The sequence below is a fragment of the Cydia pomonella genome, chromosome 9 (genome assembly GCF_033807575.1).
Source record: "Cydia pomonella isolate Wapato2018A chromosome 9, ilCydPomo1, whole genome shotgun sequence".
Taxonomy (NCBI): Eukaryota; Metazoa; Arthropoda; class Insecta; order Lepidoptera; family Tortricidae; genus Cydia; species Cydia pomonella.
In genome coordinates this window covers 5,072,956-5,085,489 of record NC_084711.1, presented here as the reverse complement: position 1 = coordinate 5,085,489, position 12,534 = coordinate 5,072,956, and the positions used below count along the sequence as shown (strand labels likewise).

General features: G+C 37.6%; 2 protein-coding genes across 3 annotated transcripts; both read right to left on the bottom strand.

Moving 5' to 3' along the window:
• Positions 1 to 704: 704 nt before the first annotated feature.
• Positions 705 to 8,889, bottom strand: LOC133521198 (15-hydroxyprostaglandin dehydrogenase [NAD(+)]-like). Of its 2 annotated transcripts, none has more exons than XM_061856031.1 (6): positions 8,795 to 8,889; positions 6,884 to 7,012; positions 3,553 to 3,792; positions 2,952 to 3,125; positions 2,350 to 2,507; positions 705 to 1,268 (listed from the first exon to the last, which is right to left on the bottom strand). In XM_061856031.1, exons 2-6 carry the CDS (start codon positions 6,980 to 6,982, stop codon positions 1,124 to 1,126), a joined length of 816 nt encoding a protein of 271 aa, XP_061712015.1. In that variant the 5' UTR covers positions 6,983 to 7,012; positions 8,795 to 8,889; the 3' UTR covers positions 705 to 1,123. The 2 variants fall into 2 exon arrangements, with proteins under 2 accessions (XP_061712015.1, XP_061712016.1); XM_061856032.1 differs by having other exon boundaries at positions 6,884 to 7,009.
• A 557-nt stretch (positions 8,890 to 9,446) lies between these two features.
• Positions 9,447 to 12,513, bottom strand: LOC133521195 (odorant receptor 30a-like). Its single transcript, XM_061856027.1, has 5 exons — positions 11,617 to 12,513; positions 11,438 to 11,537; positions 11,125 to 11,232; positions 10,900 to 11,055; positions 9,447 to 10,683 (listed from the first exon to the last, which is right to left on the bottom strand). The coding sequence occupies exons 1-5, from the start codon at positions 12,327 to 12,329 to the stop codon at positions 10,630 to 10,632; spliced, it is 1,131 nt and encodes a 376-aa protein (XP_061712011.1). The 5' UTR covers positions 12,330 to 12,513; the 3' UTR covers positions 9,447 to 10,629.
• Between the last annotated feature and the right edge of the window lie 21 nt (positions 12,514 to 12,534).

Sequence of the window (12,534 nt, the reverse complement as noted above, 5' to 3'; positions counted from 1 at the left end):
CGAAAACAATAAAGGTTTATTATCGTGGCGTTGTATAATAAGTAATAAGGGGTCTGATCTTCTTCGTTGCGATTGTCTCTGGGGAACATATACAGCACCTTGCGTATCTTCATAATAACATCGTAATTTCGAACATCTCTGAAATATAAAGGAAGTATCAGTTGAGATGAGGTTTTATTAGAAATGTAAGAGCGATATAACAGTTGGGGCCAAGTTGGGGCTGATTGTGAGACTTAATTTGTCACCGAATAAAAAGAAAACTATGCTGGTTGAGTGACACGCGTGAAAAAAGTCTTTATTTACCACCGTTTGACGTTCAGTTTATTATTTTATGTCACTTACTTTACTCTTTTATCATGTCGCTGTTTGTGTTGTTCTTTAGAAACTGACTATCGCATCGCAACACTTTCGTGTAAAATGAGCGATTAATTACTTACTGCTTGACTAATCATTGTATTATGAGCGAGCTACATTTCGTTCTAACGATGCCGCCATACCTTTGGCCTTTGATCTATTAGACGGCACCACTTTTTCATATTTAACAATTTTCCATAATGTGATATGAAGTGATTAGTTTTAAAATATATTTTTATAATGTGTGTGTTAGTTTTAAGGTATTTATTTATAGGCCACTAGTTGCCTGAAATAAAGGTTTTATTTCATTTTAAATACATATCAGTGAAAGGATAAAGATCAAAGTCAAATGGCGTTCTAAAAGTTTTAATCATGTTTCGATAGATGCCAGTAAATTTACATCGGCTACAATGTTTTCTTTGACAATTTACCTCTATTTCAAATTCTCTTTGGTATTAGGTACAGTTTTTTTAGTTACCAAAGAACACCTTCGTTTTACACGCAAATGATAAAAACAATTAGAGGGCAATATAATGCTGAAACATCTTAAAATTAAATAATTAATGTAATTTACCGAATAACTAAAACTATTTATTTACATAATTAACTGTAACCTCCGTGTGTCACTTTCAGCCTTCACGATTTTGATACTTAATTTGACTAAATAGGATTTATAATTATAATCCACACTTAATTTAGTTGCCTAACTTTATGAATGAATTCCATTCATAATATGTTCATACAATTTTGCAGCTCGCTGTACATGCGGTCAAATATGTTCGCCCAAGATCTCATAGGCCCTATTAACGTTGTCAGTAATGTCCATCGCGGGGAGGTCCCGAGTAGCAATCCAGGTGCTTCCACTAGAGCCTTTCTTGTACGCATCGATCACACTCTGGGCTGCTGATTCCATCCTGTAAACAGATGGGCAAATTCAATAAACGGTGCCGCTTTCAGTAAGCGTCATATCATACGATACGAGGGCCAATTAGTGAGGACATAAAGTAAATGGTTTCGCTAAAACAAATGTACATACTGTGCGGGACTATAGCCATACCACTAGTTGACACTGTTAGGCGCTAGAAGAAAAAATATTATTTAATATTCGGCGTCCTCTCAAGGCGGCTGTACTGATTTTTCTTTAATAAAACAAGTGTACGCAGTTTGTGAAGGGCAAGAGAATCTACCGATATGCCAGTTTAAAAAATCCGGCCTGTATCCTAAGCTACACGGTGTTCTGAATCATCAGTACTTAAACCCATAACCCTACTTTCTGGTGAAGTCGCAGTCGAGTAAAATGTGTGTGTGTGTGTGATTGGGATAGATCATGTACAAATGTTTAGACAAAAGTCGAATTCATATTCTTCCGGGTTTCCTATTAAGAGAATGTCCCTTGGAAGTGTATAAATAAGCACTAAACCTAGATTCAGCAAGTATTTTCTATAACAAGATGTATTTTTTCGCAATGATGTCTAGGACTTTTTTGTGTAGAATTTAATAAGCTTTAATGTTGTATGTTTTCCTAGATAACGTAGATTTAGAGTAAAATACAGATTTCTCCAGGATGGCTGCGATTCCTCGAGGTCCCCAAATGGCGTGGACATGAAAAAGGGGCCTTTGATTTACTCACCTACCAAATTTCAGGACTGTTCCAGAAATTTCGAGGTTTGTTATATTCCGATTGCGCTATATATACTTATCGAAAACTAAGTGGCCAGTCAAGTCGTAAATCATTGGTATCTTTTTTGCACTTGCGCGGCCTTATGGAGCGGCACTCGCAACAGTAGTGCAGGTAGTATTACGAGTGAAAGGTACCTGGGGGCCTAGCCATGTTGACAATCCTACATTGAAATGTATATGGATGACAGACGCTACCAAAAGCACACACACACACACACATTATTTAAGTTTGGATTGGTGTATTCTATCAACCATTGTCATCTGAGCTTGGCCGCCACTTAGTGCTGCGGTAAATATAGTGCTTAAGGTACGTACCGTTGTACATGGGATTCGTAAATGAAGCTAGAGATGTTTTCGCCAGCCATGTTCTTGTCGAGTGAACCCAGCTTCTGACCGCTGATGAGACTGGTGTCGGTGGCTCCAAAACAAATCGCCAGGACGCGGACGCCAGTCTTCTCGTAGTAGTCCTCTTTCTGAAATTGTTATTATGTAGGTGTCAAAAATACATATAAAACTAGTCTTGGCAGTCTTAAGAGTATTATCGGATAATGGAAAAATAAGATGGACCAAGAAAATCACAAACGAAAAAGAGTAGATAAAGGGAAAGCAAAATAGATGAGATGAGAATGTCTCTCACTGGTCTCGCTTCTGACTATCGTGACTTCGTTGGAAGAGTTGCAAAAGGCTTTTCTAAATGCAGCATCAGCATTCAGCATCTGGAATTCTATATCTTACTCACCTACTTGCTCATTCCGTTGTTCCTTAAAAGTGTATGGTTTCGTCACATAAGTGCGGGACGCGAGTCCCTACGCCTGTGCACCGCGCACCCTCGGCCTGTCTAAGAGGGACCGGATCGACAGCATAATGTAACCTTTACAGTTACTTACATAGTACAGATACGTAAACAAAATACATACACCGATACAGTTGCTGAACTGGATAACGGCCGCCTTGGTGGCCCAGTAGATGGGCATGACGGAAAACTGGCAAAGGCCGGCGACAGAAGCTATGTTTATGACGGTGCCTCCTTTACCGCCTTCGTCTGTGCGCATCAGCTCTAGGGCTTTCAAGGTGCTCGTGATCAGAGCAGTCTGGAAGTGGATATAGGAGTATATATTATATATATATTTTAGTAATGGTAACTAGCAGACAATATAAAAGAGGGTGCAGTTCTGTATATAGAACTAGTGAACCTAGAACACTTCGATGTCCTAGAATGCTAATATTTGCTATGAATTGATTTATAGGGCTATACAAAGATCAGAAAAACTTTAACCCTCCATCCCCTAATAAATCTATGGCCAAGCCATATTTTTAAACCAATGTGTACCTCTTTCGGTTAGTAAAGCCAGGGTTTAGGGGCTTGGCTTTTGCTGAGATCCGATAACTTTTTTACAGTAAAAGCTAGTGAGTCTTTGCCGACAATTTTACATTAAATATTTTTAGTGGGATTACATTTTAACTAAATGAGCCTCCGTAGTGGAACATGCTTTGGTTTACCCACAACGAGCGACTTACCACGTTAATCGAAATTTCTTTCTTATACACGTGCGGGCCATCGTTCATGATACCAGCATTGTTGACTACCAGGTCGAGGCCCCCGTGGCCCGCTACGACGGACTGGAACGCTGCGAACAGCTGATCGTCGTTCGTGACGTCGCACTGGTAGAACTTGCTCTTATGGGCGCCATATTCAGCGTTTAACTCGTTTTGGAACGCAGTTCCCCTGGTCTCATCGATGTCCAGAATGGCGACGTGCTGCGAAGTATTATTCAATTTTAAATGAGATTACATTTAGCAAAATACAAGGTATTGTTATGTAACTTGAGCCTTAGAAAGTAAGTCATCATGCTGTAAGGTGAATTACCCCTAAGATAAAATCCTGCCATACATATTAGCCCATTTGACAAATAAAAAAATACAAGTCATGGTAAAATGCGCTTAGGAAATAACCAACCGATAATAAATGCGAAAATTTTGCTAATTTTTAAGTATATAACGTATTTATTTTATTTATTATTTCATTAGGTACCTAAGAATTACCTAACTCAAAGATCAGTTTCATTGGTCGATAACTCAGTCGACATACAGCATGCGATGCGGTTACTCCCCGCAGGCGGTATATCGCTTAATACTCGTAAGTAGTGAAATTCATAATAGCATAGATACGTTATGGAAAGTCTCCCTATCCACCAATGAAACTGAGCAGGTCAGCCGAGCCTTGCAGGTCAAGTCTATCTATATAATCCTATTGGATTTAAAATGCGACCGCATACCTACTTCAATTTTCCGCAACTATATTTTTATTGGTTTTTCAACCAATTTTAACCTTAGTAAAAAAACGTGAAACAACTTCACAATGACGCTATCTACAGTAATGCGAAAGATAATAAATATTTCGACGCGGCATTTAAAGTATTTAAACCTAGAATCAGCCTCATTCTGATTATCAATCGCAGTCCATATGGCATTATTACAAGTAGGTACGAGTAAGATGCTGTGTGGGTTGTGTATTAGTGAGACCTACTTTATATTTTTATCTACACACATATCATATCATGTCATATCATAAACCCTCTATGATGCCTTCAAAATCCGTAAATAATGGCCAACATTATGATAAACTGTTTTGTTACACATTACGATAAATTGCTTCATAACTACATCAAAATCGATTTGGTTATGATTTCAAATTTGGAACATCCCTGTAAAAAAAAGCAATTCCATTTGACCTCTATTCTAATATCAGTCGAGATGCCTTTTTGTTCGAAATGAAATGTCAATTGCATACAATTTTGACATATCTCGCATATTAGTTTGTATCGAATGATACAGAAATAGGCCCCCGACTCTAGTTTGTCTCTGAATTAAAAAAAACTACGAATGCGTGACATGCGTGAAGAAAGTTTTAATAAAAATATTTCGGTGACGCCACCACATATCCGCGAGTTCCGCCAAGAGAGCAACGATACCCTGTAATTTGAGTTAGTGAATTTATCATAAAAAGTGTGTAGTGTATATGTGTGTAGATAAAATAGTGTATGTAACTGTACATAAGTAATTAAGCATTAAAACACTCGTGTATTTTAATGCCTTTTATTATGTCGCGGTCACATAAACTACTATTATGAATGCGAATTTGTTTTGAGAATGTGTTTATCTTAAACCATATTGTTTGTTTTCTTTCGCCCAATCTTGTATTTAAATTAACTATTTACTGATAAATCGAACACACGACTGGCTAGGGTCACGCTCACGTCCGGCATTTCGTGTTTTTTAATTAAGCTATCAGAGGATAGTGTTGTTACGCAAAAACTTCCAATTTAAATAAAATTGGGTATCGTGTAGTTGAGGGCATTATATGTTTTTCATTATATTATGAACAGGCTCGTTCAAGGGGTTATGGAGCCAAGACGGCTAAAAAGCTATTTATGGGGGTTCTTTGCTATTCTGGTGATTTTATTTGCAAGAAAGTAAGGTCGAGTTTGGTATCAAAATAATATTATAAATGTGTAAACCGAGCACTTTTAGCTGGGTTTACAGATTTATAATATTGTTTTTAAAACCACTTTAAATAGAAAGATAAAAATTAAGTACAAAGTTGGAACATCCTATAATGTAGGTCAGTGGTTCCCAAAGTTGGTCCCTGGGCTCCGAGGCTCCGACCCATCTAACAAAAACTATTGAATTCGGGACCCACCTCTTGGCTGCCTTAAAAAGGGGGCATAAAGTTTGATAACGCTCAGATAGCTCGATCGGTCGGAACGTCGTCTTATTTTTCAGGGCTCACTCAATATTTGCTCGCGGCCCTCCAATGGGTCGTGACCCATAGTTTGGGAAATGCTAATGTAGATATTTGGCATTTGACAATTTGAGGTGTATTGTCACTTTTGGCCTATGCTCTAGTAGAAGGCGCCACTTTTTGATATTTATCAAATTTAACACATATCAGTGAAAGAATAAGGATCAAAATCAAATAGCGTTCTGTATGTAATTGCATGGTTTCTATAGTAATCTAAATTGTATTTTTTTCTTATTTAATGCGTGTTAACTATAAGATGTAATGTTTTGAAAAGATGTGTCCCGCCTAGTTTCTTGGCGGTCTATATTGGAATACCCTCCTCCAATTGAGAGGGGATTTAAATCTTAAGAGCCAATGTAGCTTTATTTGACGTTCATAAGCGCATTGTAATATGCCTACTTGAATAATAAAATATTTTTATCTTATCTTTATCGTTCAAAAGTTTTAATCATATGTCGAAAGATGGCAGTAAATTTACTGTGGCTACAAAGTTTACTTTGACAATCCATCTCAATTTCAAATTCTCTTTGCTCAGATACAATTTAATTTAATCTCTATGGTGACTAAAATCTATCAGTTAAGGGCTCCATAGACCTTGCAATAAACACAGACTTGTCCTAGATAATAAGTTTTATGTAAACCTTCATGGCCCTTTGCGCACGCATGGTTTCCGATCCGGTTCCGACTAAGTAGGTGCAACAAATTCAATCGCTCTATATAATTTTTGGCGAATCGCGAGTTCTCAGTTCGGGGCGAACTACTAAGTATTTATGTTAGTGTGGACACCATCATGAATTCAGCTCGCCGATCCCACTTGATTTGATTTTAAGATTTTGTCCGATCAAATCAGTAAATCAGGAGGAGCGGGTGCAAAAATGTCAAATGGTTTGAGGTTTGGTTGGTTGATGGTTTTTCATTTTCGAGCGCTCAACTTTCACCACTTTAAAATTGTTGATTAAATTTTGCAGTGTGGAAGGTCAATCAGATGTCTGGATAGGCCTTGTAATCCGAGGACCCCATTAGCAATGGTCTCCTCACACTACCTACCTTCGCTCCTTCAGCCAGCAGCAGCCTCACCATCCCCGCGCCCACGCCGTTAGCGGCGCCCGTCACAAGCGCGACTTTGCCGTTCAAATCGTGCGCCATGCTGCGTGTGCGCCGCTCCGCAAACTGCTGCTGAATGCGCAAGATGTCGAACATTTTTACAATCTAATACTGCAATCACCCAATTGATAAATTCGGGCAAGTGCGAGTCGGAAAGCAAGGGAACGTTAAATTTACACATGGCATCATCCACTTGACAGAAACGCGATTGTGCTTTTGAGAGATTCTCACTTATCTCGAGAAATACTTGATAGACATTAAAAGGACAGAAAGTATAGTCGGCAATAAAAGTGTGTAGCAAAAAAATATTTTTGAAAGTCACTTGTTTCAATTTGGACTGATGCAAACTAATATGACCGAAACCTATCATATCATATCATTTATTCGTTGTAAAGTCATGTTCATAGTAAATCAAGATGTTATACAATAAAAATACAAGTCAGACCGTGACACCCTGTAAGGGCACACAACATTAACTTAAAAACTAAACAAAACAAGTCTTCTCATTTAAAAATAACAATTAATAATATTTAAAAAAAAACATGTTATAAACTATCGTCACCTATTGCGCCTATTCACATAGGGCAGTTTCAGACTAGCGTTTTATACGAACATACGCGAACGTGTAACCTCGTATAAAACGTAGGGAAAAGTAACGCGCGCGTAAGCTCATAAAAACCAATTGAATGAATCAGTGGCTACATCTTAGGCTCTGTTGTCGCTTTCCACCAATGAGACTAGAGTCAATCGTTGATCAGTCAATAAAATAATAAATAAAAACGATAATTTAGGCATTTAAAATTAATACGAGCGTGAAATAACTTAATGCTAATATGAAAAAACTACATGAAGATAAGCATGTATGAGAATTTACGACGACGTAGGTACCTACAAGTGAAAACTTGCTCTAAGTATGAAAAACAAGTTGTGATGAAGATCTAATACCCTAATGCGCAATTATATTACAATTAGTTTGAATTAAAGGATACCATTTCCAACCCGAATGTCGGAACAAGTAAAACGGTAGTGCAAGGCTCTTCCGAATGACCCTGCTATATATGTATGTTCTTGCAATGTCCTGACATTACCTAGGCCGAATTTCACGCCGTACGGATGCTTAATCAATGTTGCGTTATCGTTGCGTTACTAGTTGTTATTTACTTAGGAGTGTTGTATATAGCTAACACATACGAGGTAAATTCAGTAGATTATTTTATTTTATAAGATATACCAACAGTACATAAACAAAGTTAGTAAAGTAAAATAAAATAGCGAAAAATTGTACATAATCTTTTTTATTGGAAACAATTTTATACAGATTTATCATCATCATGATCATATCAGCCTTTTATCACCAACTGCTCACACTGCTGAGCAGGCCTCTCTTCCAGTACGCCACATTATGCAGATTACTTATGTATCAGAACATTTTTTACTATAGTCCACCGTTTAAGAGTTATTTACTAATAAAAGGGACCTTCCCCTCTACCCGTTAGCCCAACCCCCATCCATCAGTACTTTCATTATGTTTCAGGCACCTTTATCTACAACTGTGCCAAAATTCGCTTATACACGAATTATTTCCCCCAATTTTCCTTTGTTTGGTGGCCTAAGAAGCATTGAAGTGCAGTAAATTTAGAACTAAAGGTATACTAGCTACTGGCTTGGCTACAGCAGTAAAGTCAATTAAAATTGATCAAAGCTCATTAACTGATCGTTCCTGCTGACCCTGCATGTTTATGATTGCTCATAAGAAGATTATAACTGGAAGACCTGAGATTGTGATAACTCGTACTGCACTAAAGAAATAGCACTAACATTCCAAAATACCATATTTCAATGTTAAGTACCTACTCGTCCGTTGTAAATCGTACCAACAGGGCATTAAGTACGATTCCCACCGAAGGGGTGGACGGAGTCGGCGCGCATTTCACGTTTGAGCCCCGCAAGCCGGTCGGCTCCTCGCGGACGCGACCGGCTCCGGACGAACGCCATCGCTTCTGCCACACATAACGTAGGTATGGACACATTTAAAATGGGAATAGAACAGTGTATGAAACTGTACATAATTAGACATTAAAATACTCGTGTAATCCTTTTATGAAACTCATTTCATTCGTTTCATAAACCGTGTTTTAATGCCTTTAAATGTTGATTTATCGGGTTTGACCTCTCAGCCAGAGTAAAGTAAGTATATAGGTAAAGAGAGCCCTCTCGAAGCATTTTAGGGAAACTCATTTGAAAGCGCTATCTCTGATTTCATCCCCAACATAAGTATGTATGTTTGCGTGCACAACTACATTTGCATCCGTGCGTATACTTTCGTTCTACATAATATTAGGTCTAGTTGGTCGGTTTAGAAGTATTTTTTTGTTTGGTTTCTTGTAAGAACATTGGTTACTAGAAATCGAACAAAAAAATTACTTGTAAACCTCCCAAGTAGACCTAATACTATGTAGAGAAAAATTTAAAAGGATGAAATGAAAATTAAAAAAAAACCTAATAGTAACGTAAGTAGATATGTTTATTGCTTTCAATTTGGTATACAAGATAGTAGTAGAGTATTAGGTGTAAAGTACTTGCAGTTCCTAATCTCGTTGGAATTGTTCTTCTTTTTAGCCTTGTTCATCTTTGTGCACAAAGCTGCATTAGCCTCATCTTCTGTGACTTATGTATCTCAGTCTGACTTTGAGTTCGCATAACTGACTTGCCAGGTTCTCAACTGAGCGTGCCTTCTTTGACATTGACAGCTAACTGGATTTGAATTCAAGATATTCCGGAGGTAGTGTCTAGGATCTTGCACATTAGGAGACTGGGGTAATTTCGTCCAGCTCTGTATCTCTGTAAGCAGTTGGCTCCAGATATTCTTTAAAATTGACACATGGGTAATGATGTCGTGATTCGGGTCATTCTTGTAGCTGATGAATTTCAGGCAAAGGTCGTATGTCTTGTCTACGCACGTATCTCATACCATACTCGTAGATGCGTTCTAGTTTGCCTAAGATTTCTTTCGTGTAATCAAATCGCACAAATCTTTGCAGATTGTATCATCTTCTTACCTTCGAGCCTCCCGGCATCGGCATTACCTTGAGGACTATTAAAATTTGGAACCTCCAGGTTTTGTAAAAGAGTCTAATTTCCCTATTTGAATCTACTGGAGTTTATGCTTGCTCCATTTTTACTCAGCTACAACTTTTAAATTAATAGAGAACAAATAAGCTCTTGAAATCTGTTTACGACGTTTATTTATTTTTGATTGACAGCAAACAACAGTTGCTAGGCATATTATAAATAAAGAAAGGTCTTGACAAACGAGGTATATACAACCTTCTTGGTGTTGTATTCATGCCTTAAAATTATATCCATGTGTAGTGACATCTAGTGATGTAGTTAACATAATTAGAAGTCAACTTTACGCAAAAGTAGGGTCTCTGGAATTAATTAACACTTCAACTTCAATCAACAGAAATCGCTATCATCTTTACTAACTTTAACTATATTGCAAGTGTCATCCCCCTGCTCTCAGCCCTCGATTTAGAATTTTCGAATGCAACTTGAGAAGAGCCAAGATGAGAATCATGTAGTTATATTGATACTATTTTATATTTTTTAATGTGAACCTTACCACAGGCACTGATCTACATACATTTATTTATAAGTGCAACTACATTTTAGAAGTATTTATTCGCTTAAGCGACAACGTCGTTTAATACGGCGAAAATGGAGTACCCGTTGTACAGCGTCTGAAAACGATAAAATAATACCATTTCTTGTAAAACAGTTTGCAAACCCAAATTATGACCACAAGGGTGGTGATAATTGGATGAGGTTACTTATAGACTTCTTATAATATTTGCAATTGTTTTTTTCGGCTTGTGTATATTAAGGAGAATCTGCGGCCAGAGAGAAAATGATTCCAATCCAATCGCGTTATTTACACGATCGCGGTTATGCCTTACCTGACTGTAAGTCTGTATAGACATGGCGACCATGCCTCCAGCACTTAAATACAGCGGTTTCTGGGCTACTCTCAGGAGGATTACCAAATCTTTCTGCAGGTCCAATGGCCATGATATCCACGAAGATTCGTATGCCGCCAATGCAAGATTTCCACTCTATAATAAAAACACAGATGCAGGCTTTGTGCAGGTGAATAGCATTTAACAACCAAACAAAGTACCAACCTGAATAATCATCTCATTACCCAAATAACAGTAAATGTAAGCGTTCATCAGAGCAACACACAAAAAGGCAAAGAAAGTAGCCAACAGAGTTTTTTGCTCGAATCCTATCTGAAACAATTATAGAAAGAAATATATTTTCAGAGGAGTATTCTTTTTTTTATATGGACCGAAATAGAAGGTTTGCCTGCCTCGTATTTATAAGACGACCCCGTTGACGCTGCGCTGTCAATATTACACTGCTGATGTAATCTCTTCCTTTCCTATCAACCAATATTTGATTTAGGTGTCTATCACTATCATGGCAGGTACCTACCATTGTGGCCATCAGAGCATTGAGACACAATTCTAAAGTGACCGCTAAGTTCTGGATCAAGAAATACTCTTCGAAAATTTTATTCATATCTTGAGTGTACCTGTGAAATTTTGCATTCATATAAGTTTGTTATATTTTATCATGATTCTAAACTACAGTAACTAAACTAAACAACTTACCCCATCAACCGAACATGTTTTTTCACAATATTTTTAAATTCTTCTCTCACAGCCCTTTCAGTCATAGAAGTGAATTCCAGCGACCTGATCCTTTCTTGCAATTCCACCAGCTGGTCACACAAGTACATTATCAAGCTACAGACTATACCTTGCATTGCTATAGCTCGCCAAATCACTGGTACCACAAAGGTAATGGCCAACAGTTGAGATGCCGTCAACAAATTCATCTTGCTTTCCATCGGATCGAAAGGCATCCAAGCCTCTACAGACAATTCGTTGTGATACAAAGCTAAAGCACTAAACGCACCTACTATAGATGTACTCAATCCAGTTACGACTGTGATGATCATCAACATCATCTTTTTACGCTCTTCAGTTAACTGATCGCCTGAATTGACAATCTCCGAAATGAGAATCTCAACTTGCCTGCGTTTCCAAACGAAAATACCCACTTTTGCGACAAAATTATATGCTACCAGGCACTTGTCCAAATTGGTCATGAGCAGAACTACATCATCTTTTATTTGATAGGTCCCGATGCCACTAGTAATCAAGAAAATAATTGACAGTACATGCGTAATATTTTCGTAAATTTTGTACAGAGATGGGTGCGTTTTGGCCCAAGCATCGTCAGGCCATAATCCAACAAGAAACAAATATTTCAAATTATAAGCAAAGAAATCATCGCTCAGCTCTAAAAGTGAACCAAACATCTTGAAAGTCTTTTAACTTGTAGATTGAAATCAAATCGATTTGAATACAAATTGTCTTGCAATTTTAGTTAGTATAAGTTTTAATTTGACTTTTACTAAGTTTAATGCACTAGGCAGTTAACTGTATAACTCGGCGAAAGCTCATGAAGGTCAAGAATAACTGCTCCATAAGTACTCAATTAGAAAAGTTTAATATTGGCTTGGT